The 24,621-nt window shown below is 40.9% G+C and overlaps 1 protein-coding gene across 1 annotated transcript in view; it reads left to right on the top strand.

Annotated features, from left to right (window-relative positions):
- P3H2 (prolyl 3-hydroxylase 2) overlaps positions 1-24,621 on the top strand; it is a 149,604-nt gene that overhangs the window by 122,692 nt on the left and 2,291 nt on the right. Inside the window, exons 4-14 of the mRNA XM_077880076.1 lie at positions 261-392; positions 2,251-2,393; positions 2,924-3,013; positions 4,830-4,870; positions 6,124-6,218; positions 12,298-12,425; positions 12,958-13,053; positions 13,619-13,769; positions 14,805-14,922; positions 16,282-16,357; positions 20,482-20,622. Coding sequence (XP_077736202.1) covers positions 261-392; positions 2,251-2,393; positions 2,924-3,013; positions 4,830-4,870; positions 6,124-6,218; positions 12,298-12,425; positions 12,958-13,053; positions 13,619-13,769; positions 14,805-14,922; positions 16,282-16,357; positions 20,482-20,622 — 1,211 coding nt within the window. The remainder of the gene's footprint in view (positions 1-260; positions 393-2,250; positions 2,394-2,923; positions 3,014-4,829; positions 4,871-6,123; positions 6,219-12,297; positions 12,426-12,957; positions 13,054-13,618; positions 13,770-14,804; positions 14,923-16,281; positions 16,358-20,481; positions 20,623-24,621) is intronic.

The raw sequence follows: 24,621 nt of genomic DNA, 5'->3' as shown, positions 1-24,621 counted from the left end.
GTGCAGTCTGGAGAAAAGACTAGAGGACACAAGGTTTGGAATCCACTGTTCATTACTCTAGGGATCATTGACCAGGAGGCCTTTGGCAAGTCATTTCCTTCCTTTGTGAGAAGTTCCTGCTCATGAAGTGAAGATGATAACGAGGTGGCCCTCACAGTGTGGTGAGGTGGGGCATGCCCTGTCTAACTGTGGCTCCCACCTTGAAGTCTGGACCCTCCAGCGGACTGGAGCGACCCACCTCCCTCACTGTTGCCTTCCAGATCACTACATGCAGGTGCTGGTTTGTCAGCACGAGTGCGTGAGGGAACTTGCCACTCGCCCCGGCCGCCTGTCTCCAATCGAGAACTTTCTTCCCCTGCATTATGACTACCTACAGTTCGCCTACTATCGAGGTAAGGTGTGGATCATTCCAGAAGACCTTTTGAAGGAGAGCTGTTGTTCATCATTACAGACATCAAATTGTCCTCTGCATTTCCCAGTTTACCATTGAGGCAATGAGGATTTACCTGTTGTTGTTTTTTTCTCTCTCATCTCACATCATGGCAAACTCAGGATAAGGAGAACAGGTGAAGCCACAAGTGGGAAAATGCTGTGATAATGTCCTGACAATTACACTAGACTGACATTTTTCAGGATTTTTACATTTAATTTTTCAACTTAATTTTAATAGATGATATATTCACAAATTCAAAGACCAAATGTCATAAAAGCCTCCCTTTCTTACTTTTTTCTGCAACCCAGTTTCATGCCCTATAACTAGTTTTCGATTTGTCTCTTCAACACACACACACACACACACACACACACACACACCCCTACACAAAACCCAACTTATTTCCCCCTTTTATACATAGAAGATAATGTATTATTTACACTGTTCTTTACACTGCTTTCTTCATGTAATAGTATATATCAGTAGGGAGGAGTCATCTGGGTGGCACAGTTGGTTAAGCATCAATCTCTTGATTTTGGCTCAGGTCATGCTCTCAGGGTCATGGAATAGAGCCCCACATTGGGGTTCTGTACTGGGTGTGGAGCCTGCTTAATATTCTCTCTCTCCCTCTGCCCCCAACCTCCACTCTCCCTTTCTCTCATAATAATAATAATAATAATAATAATAATAATAATAATATATCAGGGGATACCTGGCTTAGTCAGTAAAGCATGTGACTCTTGATCTTGGGGTTGTAGGTTTGAGCCCCATGTTGGATGTAAAGATTATTTAAAAATAAAATCATGAAAAGCATTTCCTTAGTAGGTTGGACCTATGAAATTACCATTTGCTTAGTTCAAAAAAGGTCAAATTTTGGCAATTTTATATGGTTTAACCTAATTTTATCGGTACATGGAGATCTTCCTCATTAATTTTTCTTTACATCCACATATACAATCCACATATACTGTACTAGAATTTATTTTATGTGTCTCCTTACTCATGGACATTGTGCTATTAGTAATTTTTTAAAAGCAATGAATAGAATTGGGATCACTGAAATTGGTTTTAGAAAACACGATGTCAAACTCAGCCCCAAAACAGAATTAGCTCCCCAGATTCTGCTCTGCTTATTTGTATTCAATAATATAAGTTGTCAACAACATCTTCAGGTAGAAACTTTTAATAATTGATACAAAACACATCTAAGTGCCAAAGCAGACCAAAATTAGTACCTTTTAAATACTGAAATCATGTAATCATGTCCTTCCTTTTGTCTGTGGCTATTTTTTTGAAGTATATTTTTTATTTTTTAAGATGTTTTATTTTATTTATTAATGAGAGAGAGAGGCAGAGACATAGGATTGAAGTATAATTAACACAGAGTGTTATATTAGTTTCATGTGTACAATATAATGAATCAACAATCCTGTACATTACTCAGGGCTCATCATGATAAGTATAGTCACCATCTGTCACCAATGTTATTACAGTCTTATTGTCTGCATTCCCTATGCTGTTATTTCAGCTCTGTGATTTACTTATTTTATAACTGGAAGTTTGCACTTCTTAATCCCCTATATTTCCCCCATCCCCTCAGCCACCTCCCTCCCCTGTGGCAACCATCAGTTTGTTCTCCATATTTGAGAATCTGGTTTTATCTGTGACTATTTCTGTGTCGACTGTTTGGCTTCACCTTATCTTCCCTCTCACTTGTGTTTAATGCTGACCTCACCTAGAACATGTTGAAGTATTTCTTGAAAATCCTCTGGCTCGACCTAGCCTAACTCTAATGCTACAACTCCTTGGTCTTTCAGTTGGTGAATATGTGAAAGCCTTGGAGTGTGCCAAGGCCTATCTTCTCCTCCATCCAGATGATGAGGATGTCCTAGACAATGTGGATTACTACGAGGGTCTGCTGGATGACAGCAGTGACCCAGCATCCATTGAGGCCCGAGAGGTGAGACCAACATCCTGAGAAGAAACTGCATTCTGCTAGATGCTCTAGGCAGAACTGGTAAAAGTGTAGCACTGCTCTTACAGATATCTAGCAGTTTATTTTTTTTTAATTTTTATTTATGATAGTCACACACACAGAGAGAGAGAGAGAGAGGCAGAGACACAGGCAGAGGGAGAAGCAGGCTCCATGCACCGGGAGCCCGATGTGGGATTCGATCCCGGGTCTCCAGGATCGCACCCTGGGCCAAAGGCAGGCGCTAAACCACTGCGCCACCCAGGGATCCCTAGCAGTTTAGTCAAGGTTCTAGAATGCTATTCTTTTGTACTTTAATTATTAATGCCAGAAGCATATTTTTCTCATACATGATAGCTTGTGAAAGTCTGTTGAGATGGAGACTTTTTTTGCAGCTGTGAATATTTTCTTAGCTCATTTGTCACTGTCTATTGAAAAATATTTCCACTTGAGCATTTATCATATTTCTTAACTGTTATTTAAATATAAACTTTTCATTCATTTTTTTTTTCCTCTAGGATTTGGCAATGTTCGTGAAGCGTCATAAATTGGAATCAGAACTAATAAAATCAGCTGCAGAGGGTCTGGGATTTTCATACACTGAACCGGTAAGAGCAAAGAGGGAAGAGGAAATGTTTGGTTCTTTTTTTTAAAGATTTTACTTATTTATTCATGAGAGACACAGACCAAGAAGCGCAGAGACTTATGCAGAAGGAGAAGCAGGCTCCCCCTGCAGGGAGCCTGATGAGGAACTTGATCCCAGGATCCCGGGATCACAAACTGATTCGAAGGCAGACGCTCAACCACTGAGCCACTGAGGTGCCCCAAGAAATATTTTTTAAAAGCACACTCAATGGACTACTGATTTATGATTTTATTTCCCAACTTGATTTACTGAAGATTCTAATCTGCTTTGTATTAACAAAACCTGGGGAGGTGGGAGGTGGGTGTTTACTCAGAATATGTGATAAATATTAAAAGACTTTAATAGATCTCCATATCGCTGAGATCCAAAGTCAAGAGCAAATATATGTGGGGGGAAGAGAAGTGTTTTGTACCTGATGCATTTGCCTCAGGACTGTTTTATGCCTCAGATTCTGGATGTGACATTTTGTATTTCACTTACACATTTTAAACATTAAAAAGACTTCATAAAGAACAGAGCCCACCTCAATTGTACTCTTCATCATGCTGACTCCACTTGTCTGTGTTGACTTTTAGTCTTCATATGAAGACACACCTTTTGCCCAGCTACTACTATGGTATGGATAGATTTCTATTCTGATTTTAGTTAAGGTGTCATAAGCCATTTCTACATTTTTACAGCTTTTAGAATGATTTTTAGCTACATGTATAGAACACGCAATAAATAAACTCTTTTCCTAACACTGAATTTTTTGTTTTTTATTTTTTTCCTACTGTATTTAATGCATGAAGCATTTTCCTCTGTATTGAACTGTGCCCTTTGAATAAATTCCCAGGAATGGGATTATTCTGGCATCAAAGGATATGAGAAGTTTTAAAGTTCTTGAAATTGCTTTTCTAAGAGTTTTTTGATACCTTCAGTAGTTCTAGCAAAGCATTAGAAGTACCAGCTTACTATAAATATCTCAGCAGTGAGAGATAACGTTTAAAAATCACTTGTATTTCTTATCTACAAAATGGTATGTTATTGTTGTTTTAATTTGTACTCCTTTGACAGCCAAAACAAACTTTCCACATATTGTTATTACTTTTCCTATGATTTGAATTATCTGGACATGCCCTTTTTTCATTTACCTGTTGATTAGCTATATAAGTTCTTTATATAATGTCCCTGTCATAATGTTTATAAAAAGCACTATTTGTAATACATCCTATTTATAACATTTTTTCATCTCTGTTTTAGTTATGTCATATTTTTATTGGCACATTTTAAAAATTAGGGTAATTTTAAGTATACTAATTCTAAATGACATTTCTAGTATGCTTATATCCAGCTCCCACTTCTTATTTTTTTAAATTGCATCTTCCCAAGAGACTTCAGAAAAAGTCACTTTATGATTCTGCACAGATGATTAATGAAGCTGAATTTTTTCCTTTGTTTGCTTTATTCTCAAGACATAAGGGAGTTGGACTGAATGATCTTTTAAGTGTCTTCCTGACACCAAGTTCCAAATCACTTCTTGAACAAAAATTATAAACTCTTAAGCTAATTCCAGGCTATTTTTAAAAACCCATTTGTACATCATTTGTCTTTGCCAAAATTGCATTGACTTTAGCTTTTCTATTTATTAATTTAAAAAATATTGTATCTTTATGCAGCATGCAAGTGTCCTAACGTTTTAGGTTTTTTGAGTATTTGAAATGTATATTTTCTTTCTGTAAGTTATGTTTTAGTGACAAAGCTACTGAGCAGTTTTGTTCTTTTTTAATTCAAAACAGAATTATTGGATCCGATACGGAGGACGACATGATGAGAATCGGTGAGTTCTTCATTCAGAATACAGTCTGTTTACTTTTAATGAGAAGAAATACTTAAGAGTCATACCCATCATAAGGACCTTAACTCTATGAAATAGGCAAAAAATATAATTAAATGAGTTCCACACTGGGAATTAGGAGCTCTACCTTCTAGCCCCAGCTCTTCCCATACTTCTGTGTGATTTTGAGTAGTTTGTCTTCCTTTCTAATCTTACGTTTTTCCTCCAAGTAAGGAGTTGGATCAGGTAATCTCTGAAGGCTACACATTCTGTGATTCTAAATCAGAGAAAATTGGATGCTGTTGGATTTATTAATAAAATAGAGCTTAAATTTTTCTTGTTCATGCTGAATTCCCTTACTGCATTTGAAAGCAGGAAGCTCAGAAAGTTTCACTGCAAGCTAAAATATTAGGTGTCATTAACTCAATCAGAAATGAATAGACCCCATTTAACAGAAAAACTATAAAAGTAAAAAATCAATTTACACGTTAATAAGCAGTTCGAGGAATCATAGAATGTTGGAGTTACAGGTTTGAGCTGACATGGTCTAGCCTATTCATTTTCAAATTCAGAAATGGAGATTCTGACAAGGCAAAGGACTCTTTTAGAGTGTTACCATAAGGGACTGGTGGATCAGGATTTTCCTATTCAAAATCTTACAGTCTTTCACTAGACATCAAGGCCTCAACCCTGGGTGGCCTAAAATTATTACAGGGGATCCAAGAGTGGACGTGCACATTTGGATTTGTTCAATCTGTGTATACTGAAGGGATATCATGCTGTGATTTGTATATTTGCCAAGTTTGAAACTTGAATATTCTTTCTTGGAATGGTAGAGAACCATGCATGAGGTCATGGTTTATTTCAGTTAAGCCATAGTTCAGTGATGCCATCTACGCTCAAGACAAAAATATAACATTCTGAGCCTTGTAAAGAGGTACATGATATTTTTTTTCAGTTCTTTTGAGGCTTAATGCCTAATCTCAAGGGGGTGAAATTATGGATACAATTAACTATAAAAAAAAAAAGATGCTAAGAATATTTAGAGAAGTGAAATAGAGCACACACTTTGAGGAATTAGAGAGCTTCATGGAGGCAGTGACAGGCAGTTAATTTGATCTCGAAACATAGGTGGGCTTGTGTAAAACAAAAACTTACAATATGAAGTCATAGACTGACTACCTGACTAAGTTGCCCTTTCCTCTGTCTCTGAACATCTTTATTCAGTGGGAAATTTAACTGTTTTTAATGAGCAGGGTCCCTTCAGGAGTGAACGTGGAGGGGCCAGAAGTTCATGGATTGTCAGTGGGGAAAAAGTCATCACCCAAGATAGATCGAGACTTAAGAGAGGGTAAGTATCTGTGCAGTTCTACTTATAGGAAGGAAAGGAGGAGGCGCGACTTAGCTAGTTATTATTTCAGCGAAAGAAGATCCCATTTTCTCTGGAAAATACAGAATCTGACTAGGCTGCTACATTTTATGACATTCTGAAAGCAAGGCTTAAGAACCATGTCTCAGATTTGTATATCATTGCCTTTGGTTTCCATCCAAAGTGCTTCCGAATTCACACCCTCATCTGCATCCCGTAGGAATCCTGTGAACTAGGCAGGGACCAGATGATCACTGCCACCCTCAGTTGAGTACTGGAGGCTTGGAGAGGTCACGGGGGTTTCTGTCAAGCCATGAGGGTGTGCTATGTAGTGTGGAATAAACTGTGCAGCAGAGGACTTAAAGAGACCGGTTATATGGATAGTAGATGAGTTAATCCAAGGTGCTTGAGGCATGTATTTCTAAGCAGGACTTTGAGGGATAAATAGAATTTAGTTGAATTGGCAAAGGTGTGGAGGGAGCTATTTTAGTGGATAAAACAATGGAACAAAGGCACAGAGGTGGAGAGAGCCCAACATTATATACTTATGTCAGATCAGAATTCATGGAAATGTATGTAGAGTATTGTCAAAAGTAGGTTTTAAATAGAGCTAAACATTGTTATAATAAATTATTAGCTGTAGTGGTTTAACTCAGTAGTAGTCCTTAATAACTATGACGATATCTGTATATTTTATAATTTCTCAGGCAAATTTAGACACAATTCATATGAATACTGGAAGCATCTCATGTGAGACATGAGATAACCTCAGTTCACGGGCAAGAAAACTGAGGCTCCCAGAGATATAATGACCTGGCCTGTATCTCACAGCTCATAATGGGTTGAGTAGGCATTTGAACCCAGGATGTTGAATCCAAATCCCATTTTCTTTTACTCACCTGGAGATGGAACATAGAAGATTCTAGATATCCAAAATGTACCTTTTATTGATTAAATAACTGCAAGATAAGAAGGTTTTAAAAACCTGTGTTGAGAAGAAGTACAGTATTCCTTTCCCCCAACAAGAGAGTGTGTCAGCACATTCCTCTAGCTGATTTGAAAACTTCTGGCTCTCTACAACTCTCACATTTCCCAGCCCTTTCCTTCCGTAGCTTCCAAGTCCGTTTGAGGCAGTAAACAGGATAAAATGCTCATCTAATCTGACCTGGACCTCGGTTTGTAGCCACAAAGCCCAAGCTGTTTTACAAATGCCAGAGAATTTCATGGTCAGCCAGAGTTCTTGTTGCTTTTTAAGCTGAGAAATCACCCAGGAAGTATGTGCCAGTAAGCCAGCACTTTGCTGTAAGGGTTTGGGAAACTCCAGGATAGTTGCCAAGCTTCAAAGCTACCCCCACCTCCCCCCACACACACACACACTGGCTACCCAAGACTCTGAGATACAGCAGCTGGCTAGGAAGGCTAATACAGAGAATAGAACAGGAAACTATGTAGGATGGGGAGAGACCGTGGTTGGCTGGGCTACCAAAATCTATCGTTTCTTTCTATAGAATTTGCTTAGTTGATTGGGCTACTGCATCTTAGGATGTTCTCTGGGAAACCGCTAGATAGCCTTCTGTGTAGTCACTAGAGATCTAAATAGTTTCTAAATTAAGAACAGTGGTAGACAGAGGCAAAGTTCCCAACCAGAAAACACTTTTATATCTTAGTCTGGCTGAAAGCAGATGTTGAGGAGGTAAGAAAGGATGCATGCTTCACGGAGTAGAATGTATCTCAGCTTTTCTCCTCTCTCACAAAAGGGCTGTCATCTACTCTGTAGATGTATTTAGTGGTATTCGTACTGGATGGCTCAGAAGCTCTGTGGGAGTGACCCAGGACTTCATCCCAGAGTGACTCCAGTTCATGGGATATGCATATCATCAAGCTAAAAACATCCATCAGTTATCCATTCTCCTTTCCCCCACTAGTTTCCAAAGGTCCTGTTCCATAATCATCCCCGTCAGTATAGTAGAAATAACATTGACCTTGGAATCAGGAATGCTAGTTTCCAGGATTCGTTAGTCTGATGTGCTGTGGTGTGATGGATCACTGGACCCTTGATGTCTCTGGGCTCTGTGATCCTCAGCTGTAAAAGAAGGATAGCAATTTTTTGCAGAGGATCAGTGTGAAAAGTCTTTTGTAGCCGGGAAAGGGCTGTGCTCACATTAGGGCTTGTTACTTAGCACATCCCTGTTATGACTTGTATGACGTCGTAATATTTATGGTGAAACGCTCCTTCTTGCCATGTGAACCACAGGCGGTGAGCACAGAGCAGTATTTTCCTAGACGATCCCTCTTTATTGCAACTGGAGAGTCAGAGCCAGGCACATACTTTATGAATGAGAGAAGAATTAAGTTGTTTAACTAAATCTCCTTGAGCTGTGGTTAAGAGTTGGCTAAAGCCATCACATCAGGCCCCAGGAACCGCAACTTATTGGACTACATTTTTATTTTTATTTTAATGTTTTCCTCTGTCTGGTGTGCTACTAGTCATTTGCAGGCTGGTCGACGTGCATATTTGAACGACAAGATTTGTTTTTCCTTTTTTTCTTTTTTTCCTTTTGGTTAGTGGGTGGGTAGTTGGTTGTTTTTGGTGAAATGCATGTGTGGGAAACCTCTGTATAAAACTCTTATTCTCGGGGGTGGTTGTGTTAACTACGTGAAAGGCAACTTTCTAGGACAGATTCTGTCTGACTCCGTTAGTGTTAGTTAACATTATTAGGTAAGTTGCACTCCATCCCTTCACCTGATCTTTGTGTATTCCATGTGGCATGACTGGGGGAGTTGTCAATATCCCTGGAGCCCTTTTTAAAGTAAACTCCTTTATGCTTATTAAGAAGCCTCAGCCAGAACTCACCAGGCATATTTTACTATAATACTAAGTAATCAGCATAGTAATAGCAAATACTTATATAAAACTTAAGAATGGTAGGGATTTTTCTAAACGTTTTGGTTGTAGTAACTGTTAAAGTCATCTTTTGAAAATAAGGTAATTATATTTAAAGTTAATGTACTCTCCAGATAGAAAAGGAAGAAATATGACATAGTACAAACCAACCTGGTTCATTAAACCCATGGTCTGTCATCCATTTCTGTTTGAGTTTTATATTAGAAAATGCTTTTCAGTGAACCTACAAGTATCTTGTCTTTCTTCTGGAAGGAACATCTCTTTTACATTTCTAAGTAGGAATGGGATATGCAGTTTACTTTTCCAAATATTTGAGAAAGTGCCTCAATTTGGCTATGGATCTTAATCAGCTATATGGATTCGAGCACCCTTTCCAAATAACCTGTGTTTTACATTAAGTCCTGTTGGGGAGAGGGTCGTCTACTAGGTTTTTATCCTCAACCACAAAAAAAAAAAAAAAAAACAAAAAAAACACCAATGTAGTGGCTCACAATAACATACATTTACTATCCCACAGTTTCTGGGGGTCAGGAATTTGGGGGGTAACTTGGCATGGTCCCTTGCTTCAGGGTCTGTGACAGACTTCCATCTACCTTCTCCCAAGTTCAGATGAGAGAATTCGGTTCCTAGAGTCTTAGTGGACAGTGGTCCTCAACTCCTAGTTGATTGCTGGCTGGAGGACGCCTCATTCCCTGCCGTGTGCGTCTGTCTAATGCAGCTACATGCTTCATCCAACTGCAAGCTGAGAAGGCAATAGACTGAGTCTACTAGCAAGACGGAAGTTGCAACCTTATGTAATCTAATCACGGAAGTGATATCCCATCACTTAGGCATATTCTGTTGATAGAAGCAAGTTCCAGTCCCCACCTGCACTTGAGGAAAGCAAATTATGCAAGCCCATGAATCCTAGGAGGCAGTGATGATTAGGGGGGCATCTTAGAATCTCTCTGCCATAGGAAGGAAGGAAGGAAGGAAGGAAGGAAGGAAGGAAGGAAGGAAGGAAGGAAGGATAGTTCTTGTGCTCAATTAAAGGTAAGAACTGCTTCATATTGTATTGATACTCCAGAGAGTCATGATGCCTATTTATATATTTAAAGTTCTAAGAAGTCCTCTTAAATTTTGTGTAACCTAATACTTCCCAAACACTTTGATCAAGAAACTCTTTTTTCATCAAAAACTTTTCTGTAGAACAAAGGCTGAGAAACATTGAATTATGTATGTGTGTGTGTATTTTCTTTTTCTATTCATCCAAAAGATTGATACTCAACTACAACTTGTGGTTATATTCATGAAATCTAAGAAATTCTGTGTTTATGGATTTTGATAACAACCTAAAAAAAGTTAATGGGGCAACTAGTAGGTCATCTAAATAACAACTTAATAGCCAAGTCCAGCTGTGAGATTTCACACTGCAGTGGGTGCAGCTACTACATCACACTGGCACCAGTTAGTGATACTTCAGTGGTTGAAGACTAACAAGAAATGAAGTCGAATAAACTTATAAATAATGCATCAGGACCAGATAAAGGCCCAAAGTCAGTCATGGTATATTACAATTTCATAGTAATTTCAGTAGAGAAAAGTTGCAGTGCAATGAGTCATTACACACCAAAAATACTACAAAGAATGCTGGCTCAAAAGAATCTGGGCCAGATCAGTTAGTAGAATATTCATGTGGAATGAGGCTTTTTGGTTTCTAGAAAATAGCATTAACCATTTCATTAATATTGCTATCTTGAATTTACTTGGTTTCACAGTCTTGCTTTTATTTAATCTTGTAACTTGTAACTTGCTTTTGGTGTTAAGTTATATGAAACTCTGCAGATAAATAAGTACAGTGTTCGTGGTTTTGTAATTACAAGTATAGAAGTAAAATTGTAATAAATAGTGTGTCAGCACTGCCACTCCTTTGGGAACTTTTCCCTTCTCAGATAACCATGTGTTACTAAAGATTGGGAAACACTGTCTGTCTTTCTGAATATTCCACTAATTGTGAGCTGTTGTGACTCTTTCATCCTAACTAGATGAATAAACTTGGTGCTACTTTTTAGTTTTACAAATTTGTTTTAAAGAAATAGAGGGAACATTGATTTCAATTGGTTTCTTCCTTCTTCAACTGATGTGTTTTTTAGACAGTGTGTTGGTGACCCTTGCTTGACGGGGCAAGAAGGGAGAAGCCGAGCCCTCCCCATGCCTCCCTCCAGGGTGAACTGTTGTCATTGAGAGGTTCGTGTCCGGTCTCTTTAGGAGTATTATAAAGAGCAGAAAGTCTTTTTCCTTTCAGTTCAGTGTTTTACTTCAAGCTGATTCCACTGTGTTACATCTGAAGATTTCCTTGTCAGCAGAGGCTTTGCCCTCAGTCCTGCCCTCTGTGAGGAGAGAGCCTTGTCAGGTCTAGATTTTGTAATTTAACACCTAAAGCATGACCCCTTTCCTTCTCGAAAGCCTATAGGGGCTATTTCATTAAGTTGTGGGCTCTATCCAGGGAGAGAGCAGATATCTATAGGAAACCTTCCTGTGTGAAAAAAATGATATACAGATTTGCCTAGAGAACAGAGAAAAATAAATATTCCCCAATTAAGACCATCTAAAGTCAGTTTGGTGGGAAGAAGACTGGGAAGGAGTTGGTGGCTTGGGGGTGACCATCCTGATGGTACATTTACCAGCTGAGCTTTCTAGTGATGGTATTTCTCTACCTACCAGTAAGACTGGGGTATGTGGGTCGTGTGTGGGTGCACAAACACGTGATCACATAATGTGATGTTGTAACAGAGTTAGGAGCCAAGAGTTGTGGAGAAGAGTGTGTGCAGTTGCCAAGAGAATTCTAGAAATTATCAGAGCAGTGTCCTGGGAGATTCCCAGTCTGCTTTGCAAGATCATCACTGGAATCAAATGAAAAGAGAGTTCCTATCAAACCCCAAATCCTGTACAATGTGATACCATTATTGTGATGTTACGGAGAAACCTGGTGGTCAGACGTCTGTTTTCTGAATCCATATTGTACTTAGCAAGCTTCCAATTTGTCTTTGCATTCTTAAGTATTCATGAGCAAACTGATTCTCATGCATTTCACATTGAAGACTGTTGAGTGTTCTGTGGTCCACCCCCCCTTGGGAATAGAAGCAACAGAGAAGACCATGTGTTCTGTCCCTTTAGGTGGCCCTCTACTCTATGAGAACATCACATTTGTCTATAACTCGGAGCAGCTGAACGGGACTCAGCGGGTTCTCCTGGATAACGTCCTGTCAGAAGAACAGTGCCGGGAGCTCCACAGCGTGGCCAGTGTGAGGACGGGAGCGGGAGGGGATCCTGAGTACTGGCCTGGTGTGAGCTCTGGAGCTCTGGTCCTGGTCTCGCTTGGAGTCAGAGAAACAGGCCTGAAATGTCACTTTCTTTAGGACCAGGACATCAATGTGGAGGCATTTTCATAGCCTGGTTTGGGATGACTTTTTGTCTAGATCTGGACACAGCTAGTGGATCCAGAATAGTTAGTGGCTTAAGAGCATTCAGCATGTGCCCTGCCTACTGTATAAAGTCACTGGGAAAATCTCTTTATCTTAATCAGTAATTAACCAATATATTAATTATATCCTATTTCTACAAAAAGTAGTATTTTATATAAAAATGTAGAGTGAAGGTTAAATAAAGATCTCTCTTTGATCAGAAGAATTAATGGTACCAGGATCCTGGTACAAAATAGGGATGGTTCTGACTATGGACTTTGGTCCTTAGCTTCCTGGCAGTCAAGGCAAGAGGGGAGCCCTGATGAAGTCATAGTGGTCATTAATAAAGCATCTTCTTGTATTTTGCTTCCAGGGAATCATGCTTGTTGGTGATGGATATAGAGGAAAGACTTCACCCCATACACCCAATGAAAAGTTTGAAGGTGCAACTGTCCTGAAAGCACTCAAAGTAAAGTCGTAGCTTCTTTTGGGTTTGGGTTCCTAAGCATCAACCCAAGACCTTCTGTGAATGGATACAGGAAAGAGGAGAGATGAAAATGTAGACCCCTCAGGGTAGATGAAAGGAGCAAGTCTGAAATGATATCTGCATTGTTTTAAATCATTCCTCGATTCCTTCACTAGGCACCAACTTATCAGACTTTACATCTCCTAAATTCCGATTTGACAAATAATACCCACTCCAGCCCTGTCCTCAAGGAGCTCCTGGTGCAATGGTGAAAGTATGCCAAAACACATGGCTCTTCCGTACCACACCAAGTGCTGTTGGGGAGGAAGAGAAAGTTCTTTGAGAGGAGAGAAGAGGGAGAGACTAGCTTTCAGGGTTCCCTCTGTGATTAGGAAGGATGAATTTCGGTGGCTCCTTTTCCTAACCAGAATCCACGAGCATGTAACAGTGTTCCCACTGGCCAGGGTAGACAGGGCCATCCTTATATTGCTGGACTGAGCCCTACTGTCTGTTTTTCTCAAGCCTTCTGACCAACCCAGTGCTGTCTCACATTCCTCTTTGTCTTCAGTTTGGTTATGAAGGCCGAGTCCCACTGAAGAGTGCCCGTCTGTTTTATGACATCAGCGAGAAGGCTCGAAAGATTGTAGAATCCTATTTCATGCTGAACTCAACCCTGTATTTTTCCTATACACACATGGTCTGCCGCACCGCCCTGTCTGGTAAGATTCCAGAGTTTGAACTTGCTCCCTCCTACACCCACAGTGAAAGTAGAAAGAAAACAATGCAAAACAGTTCTGATACATTTTAGACTAATGGGTTAGCCAAGTACTCAGTCCCCCCAAACAGAAGAACCTTGTATGGATTTCTTCCTTCCCTGTCTTTCTCCTTTTCGGCCTCCTCTTGTTCCAGAAGCCCATTGCTCTGCCTGTCTTCCTTTCAGATCCATTTCTCCTACTTGCTGTAAGTCACACAGAGAAATGCTTCCCTGTTTTGGGCTTTCCTTTGCAGGGAACCAGGAACCTGGAAATTACAGTCCCCATCATGCCCAAAAGCATTAAGTGGATGCATAGAAAATGAAGGGATTGTTGAAAGAAATCTTAAAAAGGCAGAGACCTGGGATGCCTGGGTGGCTCAGTGGTTGAGCATCTGCCTTTGGCTCAGGACCTGATCCCCAGGGTCCAGGATCGAGTCCCACATCAGGCTCCCTGCAGGGAGACTGCTTCACCCTCTGCCTGTCTCTCTCTCTCTCTCTCTCTCTCTCTCTGTGTCTTTTATATTTTTATATTTTTTTAAAAAGGGCAGAGACCCTTGCTCCAGGCCTTTATGATTGATTTTTTTCCCTAGATCTTCTCTTCCACACCCTGTTGAGTAGGAGGGGAAGGAGAAGTTCTTGAGAGTAGAGTTTGGCACGTGAGGTTTCAGCTGAATCAGTTCTTTCTTTTTACATTTTCATTTCGCCCCTCTCCTTGGACTGCCCCAGGTGAATGCATGGAATTTCTATTATGTGTATTTATATCAAGAAACTTTTATGGCAGAACAGACAGATGGGATTTGCCCTTGATTTTACAAGTATCTCACCAAAGCAGGACCGGTCTCCTGACTGCTTAGTCAGTTCTTTCTTTCATCTACGTGGGTCTGCCTTGCGTCTCAGATTTGCATAGGGTACCCATGATGGGCAAAGACAGTGTGGCATCAGCTTTGCTGTTGGACGCTCCTGCTGTCCTGTCATTCTCACCTGTTCCCTTTTTCGGCAGGTCAGCAGGATAGAAGAACTGACCTCAGTCACCCCATCCATGCTGACAACTGCCTGTTGGATCCTGAGGCCAATGAGTGCTGGAAGGAGCCTCCCGCTTACACGTTCCGGGACTATAGGTACAACCAGCACCAACCTTAAAACCAAGCTTTTGCCCAATAGTTACCAAATACCTAGAAAATCGAGGAAACTAGAAAACGGATCTTTGCTTGTCGTCAGAGTAATCTCTGTGAAGCAGAGATTCTCAGATAACCTCCTGAAGCAGCTGCCACAACCAGGAAGTGACTTGATCATCTCATATTTTTTTAAAGGTTATATCTATTTATTTGATAGAGAGCATAAGTAGGGGGAGCAGCAGGCAGAAGGAGAGGGTGAAGCAGGCTCTCTGCTGAGCCTGCAGCCGAACATGGGGCTCCATCCCAAGACCCTGGGATCATGACCTGAGCCGAAGACAGACGCTTAATCAACTGAGCCCACCCAGTCACCCAGATTATCTGATATTTTTATCTTAAGAATCCAACAACATTTAGTTCATCTTAATCCACAAAAATGCCCATTTTGTTTTAATATGAAAAGTGTTTTTTTTTTTAATTTGTTTAGCCTTCACTGAAATGTATTCCTTGTGGGATGCATATCTCAGCCTGAGAACACAGGATATGCTGTCTCAATGCACATAGGGGTTTTACAATATCACTCAACTATGTCTGCCTTCTATAAATATGAAACTAGAAACTCAGGAAAAAAAATTGGATGATACTTTAGTGTCTAAAGAGAAGTCACCAGGTATATAATAGTGGTTAATTACTACAGCAGCATGCTCCAGACAAAAACATTTATTGAGCACCCCTTCTCTGTGCAAGGCAAGACCACACCTCTTGAAGCTCTCTGGCTACTTCCAGGGAAAAATACATGCTTTAGATATACAAGCATTAGAGGGAAGAAGAGAGTTATAAGTAGTGTGAGCAGGCTCAAAAGGGGTAGATTAAATCTAGTTAGGTTTTCTTGGGAAAAAGTGAAATGAAGTTTGAAATATAATTAAAATGTTAGGGCAGCCTGAGTGGCTCAGTGGTTTAGCGCCGCCTTCAGCTCAGGGTGTGATCCTGGAGACCTGCGGATCAAATCCCACGTCTGGCTCTCTGGGTGGAGCCTGCTTCTCCCTCTGCCTGTGTCTCTGCCTCTCTCTCTCTCTCTCTCTCTCCCTCTGTGTGTGTGTGTGTGTGTGTGTCTCATAAATAAATAAAATATTTAAAAAAAAGATTTGTTAAAATGTTAGCATAAGTGAAACGAATAAATACTTCAGGGATATGACCCAAACTACTTCTGATCTTACTCTTCAGGGTTAGGAAGGTCAGTTCTGTCAATGTCTGGTTCAGAGGAAACTTACCAGTCAGGCTGGTCAGTTTGTCACGTCTTCAGTATTCTCTGAAGATGATTTTGTAAGCTTGTGACATTACAGATGGTTTTCTCTTTTCTTATAGTGCTCTCCTGTATATGAATGATGACTTCGAAGGAGGAGAATTCATTTTCACTGAGATGGATGCCAAGACTGTGACCGTAAGTAAGCCTTTGCAGGCAAGTTTTTGTAGCATTGCTTCATCTCAATCTTGCCCTTTTCCAAGGACTCACAGACTATTGGATTCCAAATATCTGAGCTTGACAATTCAAGAGGTGCAGAGGGGCCCAGCAGATGTATACATCAAAAATGTTAGAGAAGGGCTCATCAATAAAAATCTTCCAATCTGTTTTACAAGTGGGTAATTTAAGGAATAGGTATATAAAGGATTTGCTCATGGTTACATAGGTAGTTAGTGTTAGACTTGGAACCAGAACTTAGGTCTTCTGAAGGTCTGATGGAAATACAAAAACATGTATTTCTAAGTCATCCATGCCTAGGACTAGACAAATAGATTCTACAGAATAGCTCCAAGCAACTTGGTGTTCTGCATGCTTGGATTGAGCATTGCACTCTAGGCCTAGTTACCAGAATTACCATATATGTGTATGCGTATATATAATTGTGACTATAAGTAAACTTACACCTGAAAGATTAAAATATACACATTACACACACATTTTAGATGAGACTTTAAATACACTTTCATAGGTAAAAAAAAATCAAGTTAATTTCAACTACCATCTTCCTAGGCAATGAGTGCCTTTGGAAAACCAGTCTACTGAGTTATCGACTATATAGCCAGCGTTCTGTGGACATTAAGCCAAAGAGCGTACACCATGGTAGAAAAATATGTTTTCCAGTTGAGAGGATAATTGAATTGTAAATAGATTATGAAATACATCTTTCCTCTGTACACAATCTAAATAGTTGAGGCATGTATCTGACAAGCGTCAAGGATTTTGCATTAAACACTCTATCTCCACAACTTTTTTGTATTATGTTAACCCTCTCCTACTTTGTATCCTTTTCTTAATAGTGAAACACCCATATTATCATTCATGGGATAGTGCTGGGGTGTAAGCCCATGATATCAAATATTCTGTACTACCTGATTTATAAGGAAACCCTATGGAGATTCTTGTTAAAATCATCCAGAAACATTGGAATAATTAAGAAAAGATATTTCATACAATTTCATGCAATAATGTGTATCTAAAAGGTTATGATACTTCACACTTTGTTGTAAAAGCTTAAGTATCAACAGAGTATTTTAACGCTTCCTGATCTGGAAAATTAAATCAAGATCAGTGATCCCAGTTGTTTATAATCCTGACACAAAATTACCATTTAAAAAAAAAAAAAAAGCCTCAGTGCAGAAAGCATTTGATTTCTGAGCTCTGCTAACACCAAAACAGATTTTTAAATGCCTGCGCTTCCCAGAGTTGGAAAGAAAGTCCCGACAGGTGATTGAAAAGATTCCTTTGCTTCTACTCCATCTAGTGGCCAGATTTGGAAACGCTCAGTGTTTCAAAGCAAGTGATGCCCGGGATCCGATGTAAGAATCAGTGATTCATTCATTGTTGAACGCAAGTTAACTGTAATTCTGCTGCTTCAAGATGTGAAAGCAGATAGTACCGCTCTTTCATTTAACTATATGAAGGTTGAATTATTTTAAAAAGTACTGAGTCTAACCACCACACCGCCACCCTCAAAAAAGCTAAATAAATAAATAAATAAATAAATAAATAAATAAATAAATAAATAAATAGATTTACACAATGTTCTGATTCAAAAGCGCCACGTTGACAAATTCATTTTTCCAGACTAGTTCTACTTCAGATTAGTACATGTGATGGAGTTTTTAGGGCACTTGTAAATGATTAAAATTCCTAGGTAATCAGTCCTAAGAGCAAAAAGAGAAATGAATAGTTTTCCTTTTCAAGCTTTCCTCTCTTTGACTCTGAAGGGACAAATGAAGGCAGAGAAATGGTCCAACCTGGGGCCTTCACAAAGAAGAAAAGTCTTCCAAGTTCTTTACTTTGCAAAATTCTGGGAATTACACACAACTAAATGGTAGCTAAAAATTTACATTTATTCAAAACAAGTACAGCACAAAGGCTTCTCTGACTTTTAGTCATTGCTTAGATGAAAAGCAAAAGGGCTTTTCTTTTATGGTACTTGGAAGATACATGGATTATTTTCAACGGCATATTTGTGAAACATGAGTATTTTGGGATTTGGGTTTCTCCGTGCAAGTTTGAAAGAGATGAAATTTAATAAGTTCTATTTGCTTCATGAAACATTAAATTCAACTACGGCTGTGTTCCAAAAGTATGTTTACAATCATCTAAACTTCAGGACATAGTTTCCTGTAGAAGTAATGTCCTAAATGAAGTCTGTTCATTCCTTTACATGGCTGATGTGTGTAACAGGTTGACGTTCTTCTTTTGATAAGATTAGTCATCTAGACTTCTGTGAACCTATATATACCTATAATCGATTCCAAATGCTTTGGGGAGCTGATAGCTGCTTTTCCTAGACTTTCCCAATTTCTTCACGTGTAAAAAAATACTTGCAATTCATCCAGTTCCATCAGAGATAAAGCATCAAATTGACCCCACACCCTGTCTTTAATATTGTAAAGTATTATTGCTGGCACTTGATCATCACGTCGAAGCAATGGTGACCAAATGTGGTTGAGTGAGCCCTGACCAGGGAATGGGATGCTCAGAAAACTAGAAAAGAGATCTGAAAGCTGTGTGTAGACGAAGGCTTTCCTATCCTACTTCATATGTTTCAAGTATAATTTATTTTGTTGTTTCTGTGGGGAAACATACAACAAATTCCTTCTCCAGGAAAATGAAATCGGATTGATACCAACGACACCCGTAAGTACTGAACTCTCTGGATTTTTGTCAGAAAAGCCACCTTGACAAAGCTGCAGAAGAAAATGAACTCTCTCCAGCAAAGACGAGTCACTTCTCAATTTCTGTGAATAGAAGAGTAACCAGAAACTGCTTTTCCTTGCTCTTCCCTTTAACACACACACACATTAACACACAGGTTTCAGACATTTTGATTCCTCTATCTCCTTCGGGCCTTCCACATGTAGGTTACAGTCTAGGGGTACCTATGTTGGGTAGCATCCAAAGACCTCAGGAAAGTTTCCAAATACTGCTCCGAAGCTGGCAGGGGAAAAAACAGAGCCATCCCATTTTATGGTGAAGGAAACCGAAGGTTTTTCTAATGGGCATGTCTTAATCCAAGTCAGTTCAGAAAATAATTAGTTTAAAATGGGTACATCTGATCACAAGGTAGAAGGGCACCACATTTTTTTTTCTTGTACTTTCCCTTTCTAAGCTCTACTATGGAGTGAGTGATGTTTCTGTGTTTCTCAAGAAAGAAAAATGAACCCTACTGACATCAGACACTTCTTAAAATACAGATGGGAGGCCCCCTTCTATTCCGTGGCTTGGGTTCACTCAATTTGGAGAGCCCGCTCACTTGATCTAACACCCAGGCTCCCTTGGCAATGCCTCTTTTCTCTCCACTCTCTTCTACATAAACGCTAGTGAACAGTTTCACTGAGCAGGGCACAGGCTTAAAAGGACTGTGTTAATCATGTCAGAGCTCTGAAGGCCATGGAATAGGTCTCCCCAAGGAGCAGCATGGCCTCATCACTGGAGGTATTAAAGCATTTGCTGAGGACCATTGGGCAGGAATACTGTAGTAGCAATTAAAGTATCATATGAAATTAGACTTTTAAAAATCTTTGTATTATGAAAGGAAAGGCTCACAAACCATAAATGTACAATCAAGGCATGAGAAAGGGTGCACCATGGAGCACCCCGTAGATCACTAATAAGAATTCACCAGCACTCTAGAGGTCCCCTTGGTTTGTTTTTGTCATTCCACAAATGTTAAATGGACATCTGCCTTATGCCAGATACTGCACTAGGGCTAAAGGCAGGGAAGGGAAGTGAAAAAGAGGCTTTGTCTTCATGGAGTTTGGCAGCCATAGCTCAGCATGTATTGAGCCGTTACTCGGTGCCACCAATGGTGCCAGTCGTGAATAATTTAATGTCTGAATCAGACATGATTCTGAACTTCTTTGTTTTACAGATGAGGAAATTGAACTTATCTGTGTCTGCTTCAACCCCAGGATTTCCTTATTCTTTGATTCAAAACTTGACCTAAATAATCCTGTAGAAGGATAGAGAAAAGGGTCGTCGAAATGCTCGTGATACGGAAATGAAAGTCTGATTGTCATGTTCTTTCTCAGGCCTCTATCAAACCAAAGTGTGGGCGTATGATCAGTTTCTCATCTGGAGGAGAGAACCCTCATGGAGTGAAGGCAGTCACCAAGGGCCAGAGGTGTGCTGTGGCTCTGTGGTTTACCTTGGACCCACTTTATAGAGAATTGGTGAGTGTGTGATCCACACAGAAGGCCAATTAGATGTCCCAAAGATCTGCTTCATGAACTGATTTATCTGAAAAGTCCTCTGATTGATCCATAACCGTTTAGGGATCTTAGAGATCATAAAAATCAAACTACTACAAAGTCCTTTCTTTCTAGTTTCCAACACTGGCTGTGTTTTCTTTTAAAAAAAAAAAATTATTTATTCATGAGAAAGACAGAGACGCAGAGACATAGGCAGAGGGAGAAGCAGGCTCCCTGTGGGGAGCCCGATGCAGGACTCAAACCCAGGACTCTAGAATTAGGACCTGAGCCGAAGGCAGATGCTCAACCACTGAGCCACCCAGGTGTCCCAACTGGCTGTCCTTTCTAAGCAAGAATAGATTTTCCTGTTGAGACTCAAAATGAAGCAATTACACATCTGCTGTCTGTAATGTGAGTTTGAGAGGGAGAGGAGGGGCTAGGGAGGCAGTTCTTGATCAGAAGGGTTCCAATAAATGAATGTTTGTGGAAAATACGAATTGAAATGACGCCTGACAGTTTCTAGATAGTTTGGAGCTTGTTAACAGACTGTGGTATCAGGAGACAGGAACCACTTTCTCCAGGGCACCAGGAAGACTCATTTGTTTTCTCAAGAAATCATTAAAAGCGCACTGAATAATGGATGAGATGCATGTAGAGGACAGTGAGTAAACCTGAAAGTTTGTCATTATTTACTATTATTAGCTTAAATGTAGCATATTAATATATTGTTATTATTATATTGGAAGTAGATACTTAGCCCGGATCCCATCCTTCTGGGTTCCCCAGCCAGAGCTTATGGTCACTATCTGTGAGGCTGCAGAAGGATGACTTAAGACCATTGAAGGAAAATATTGACTTTCAAATTGTCACCACCGCTTGGTGGAGTTGTCCGCTTCGAAAGTAGCAAGTTCATTGTCACTAACTGGCTCCAGTCAACAGCTCCACTTGGGATGCTAGATTGAAACTGAAACTTCACAGCAAGGGGTACACTGGGGGTCTTCAGTCTCCTCCAGCCCTGAGTATTGACAAGCTGTGAATTCTAGTCTTTTTTTTTTAAGATTTTATTTATTTATTCATGAGACACACACACACACACACACACACACACACACACCGAGGCAGAGCCGCAGGCAGAGAGAGAAGCAGGCTTCCTGTGGTGAGCCTGATGTGGGACTCCATCCCAGGACCCCGAGATCATGTCCTGAGCCAAAAGCAGACACTCAACCCCTGAGCCACGCAGGCATCCAGAAATTCTAGTCTTTAATATGGCATTCAATCCAGTTTTCTCTTAAAATACGTAAATTGAATCCAATCTAGTCAGAAACTGTTTAAAATTCCTGCCTCCGTCTCATACTTCTTGCCATGGGATCTAACACGGATTTCGAGGCTGCTAGGCCACATTCCATAAGCATTTTTTCATGTACCTCATAGATGTTTATGGAAGATCTCTGTACCTGGGCAACCGGGCTGGGTAGGCCCTGGGGGGTGGGGGGTGACAACACACAGTCCCTGACCAGAGGTGGGGGGATTTGGGGGGTGGGGGAGGAGCTTGGAGAGATCCACAGGGAAGTAGATGTGCGACAGCAGTGTGCATTTTGTAGATGGATTGAGGTTCCCTCTCCCTGAGGAGATGATAGCCAGGCCCTGAAAGGGGCAAGAGGGATCCTGGTCCTGGGGGGCTGGGGGAGCAGAGCACACAGTTCTGAAGAGTTCAGGGGGCCCTGAACAGTGTCCTTCAGCTATGGTTCCTTCCTTTCTTTGTGCTCCTCACTCCAAGAGGCCAGCACTCCCTCCCCACCCTCCCCGCAGGGCACTCCTGCACCAGGCAATCCAGGCAGGCCCTGGACCGACAGGAAGGGAGCACATTCCTGGAACATCGCCACACGCCTTTGTCTCTTTAGTGTTCAGCTCAGCAAACACTGAGTCCGTTTCATTACTCAGTATCCCAACCTTCTCTTCCAAGGTATTTTCTATCAAATGAAGGAGCACAAAGTGAAGCAAGCCTCTGGGCTCCTTCTGGATCCCCAGGGTGTTGGGAAACCTCCCAAAGAGTCCGGGCAGTAGCGGCATCTAGTGGCCACACGAGAGAATGACCAGAGCCTCTTCAGCAACTACTGGGAAATTCAGAAATGTAGCCTGTGGGATTCCCACACTTTGCTCCCACGTCTCAATCACCTGTGCAGTTTTGCAGACTGCTGACACCGGGCTTTCATCCTCAACCATCCTGGATGTATTGATGGGAAGTGTGACCTGGGTATAGAGAGCTTTAAAAGCTCCCCAGGCGATTGGAATGTGCAGGAACATTCGGGAGTCCTGAGCAAGGCGCCTCTTCTCAGATTGAATCCCTGAGCAAGGAAAGCCTATGAAGGAGTCAAAAGGGTAGGCAGATTTCCCTGCTTGTTCTAGATTGTTTTCAAGGTATCAGTTCTCAGAGAGAAAAGAGCTAGTGTTGTAAACTCTTAAGGAGGCACAACATCAGAAGCTTGAGTTCTGGGGCAGCCCAGGTGGCTCAGTGGTTTAGCGCCTTCAACCCAGGGCCTGATCCTGGAGACCCAGGATCGAGTCCCATGTCGGGCTCCCTGCATGGAGCCTGCTTCTCCCTCTGCTTGTGTCTCTGCCTCTCTCTCTCTCTCTCTCTCTCTCTGTGTGTGTCTCATGAATAAATAAACCAAATTAAAAAAAAAAAAAAAAAAAAAAAAAAAGCTTGAGTTCTTTTGTACCTGGAGTTCCAGCTCATGAACTTCTCCCTTTCAGGAGAGACGTGGTTGCAACAGTCTCTTGGGGGAAGCACATCTGAGCATTTGTATCAGTTTTGTATGCCTGTTTGTTAAGGAGAAAGTTGTGGTTCCCATGTTCAGAAAGTAGTGCTCAGGCATCTTACTTAGCATGACATCAGTTTAGCTTTCTGTGATTTAGTATATTTGGTCCTTATGGTTGCCTTTCTGGAAGCATCATTTTCAACTATGAGGTCTTGAATGGAGGAGCTTTGTTTTCAAGTCATAAAATAGTTTTGCCATAACTTGCTGTGTGGGGCGTTGTGCTAGGGACTAGTGATAGGGGACACGGACTACATAAGACATACCCCTGTTTTCAAGGAGCTTGAGATAAAATGGAGACACACAGGGAGGGCTGAGGTAATTCAAACACCAGGCAAAGTTCAGTAAGAATTATTCGGGGCAGATGTATGTGTTAGCAGATACAAAGAGGAAATCAGAAAGGCTTCATTGAGGAGATGGCAGTTGGCCTGCACCTTAGGGAGAGACATTTGAAACAGAGAGAGGACCCTTCATGCACTTGCATATTTATTCATTGGATGTAATCGAGCCCTTGCCATGTGTCAGTTTTTGTTCTGGGCATTGCAAATACAACAGTGATCAAAATTGACAAGATTCCCTGCTTTCGTGGTGCTTTCCTTCTAGTGGAAAAAGACAACAAATAAGTAAAAGCAAATCCTTGAGAGATTTTCAGATAGTGAGAAATGATGTGTGGGAAGGGGAATAAGATCAGTGATTCGAGAGTAAAGGGGAGGTGACAGCCTGTGAGAGCTTTCCCAACAAGGGACATGTAAGTTGGCACTTGAGTGACAAGAAGCAGCCAACTGTGATAAATATCTTGGGAAGAATATTTGAGTCAGAGGACAGGTTGCAAAGGCCCAGAGATTAATACACCAAGAAATCCCAAGTGGCCAGAACATGGTAAGCAAATGCAAAATGGACAGTGCTCTGAAAGGAGGGCACAGAGGAGGAGGGGGATCAGATGCAACGAACTAGCTAAGAAATATGAATTCTTGGGATGCCTGGGTGGCTCAGTCAGGTAAGCAGCTGCATTTGGCTCCGGTCATGGTCCCAGGGTCCTGGGGTTGAGCCCCATGTCAGGCTTCCTACTCAATCCTACTCAATGAGTAGTCGGCTTCTCCTTCTCCCTCTGCCCCTTCCTTCGCCCATGCATGCGCACGCGCGCTCTCTCTCTCTCAAATAAATA

The sequence above is a fragment of the Canis aureus genome, chromosome 31 (genome assembly GCF_053574225.1).
Source record: "Canis aureus isolate CA01 chromosome 31, VMU_Caureus_v.1.0, whole genome shotgun sequence".
Lineage (NCBI taxonomy): Eukaryota > Metazoa > Chordata > Mammalia > Carnivora > Canidae > Canis > Canis aureus.
This window is presented reverse-complemented; position numbering and strand designations above follow the sequence as displayed.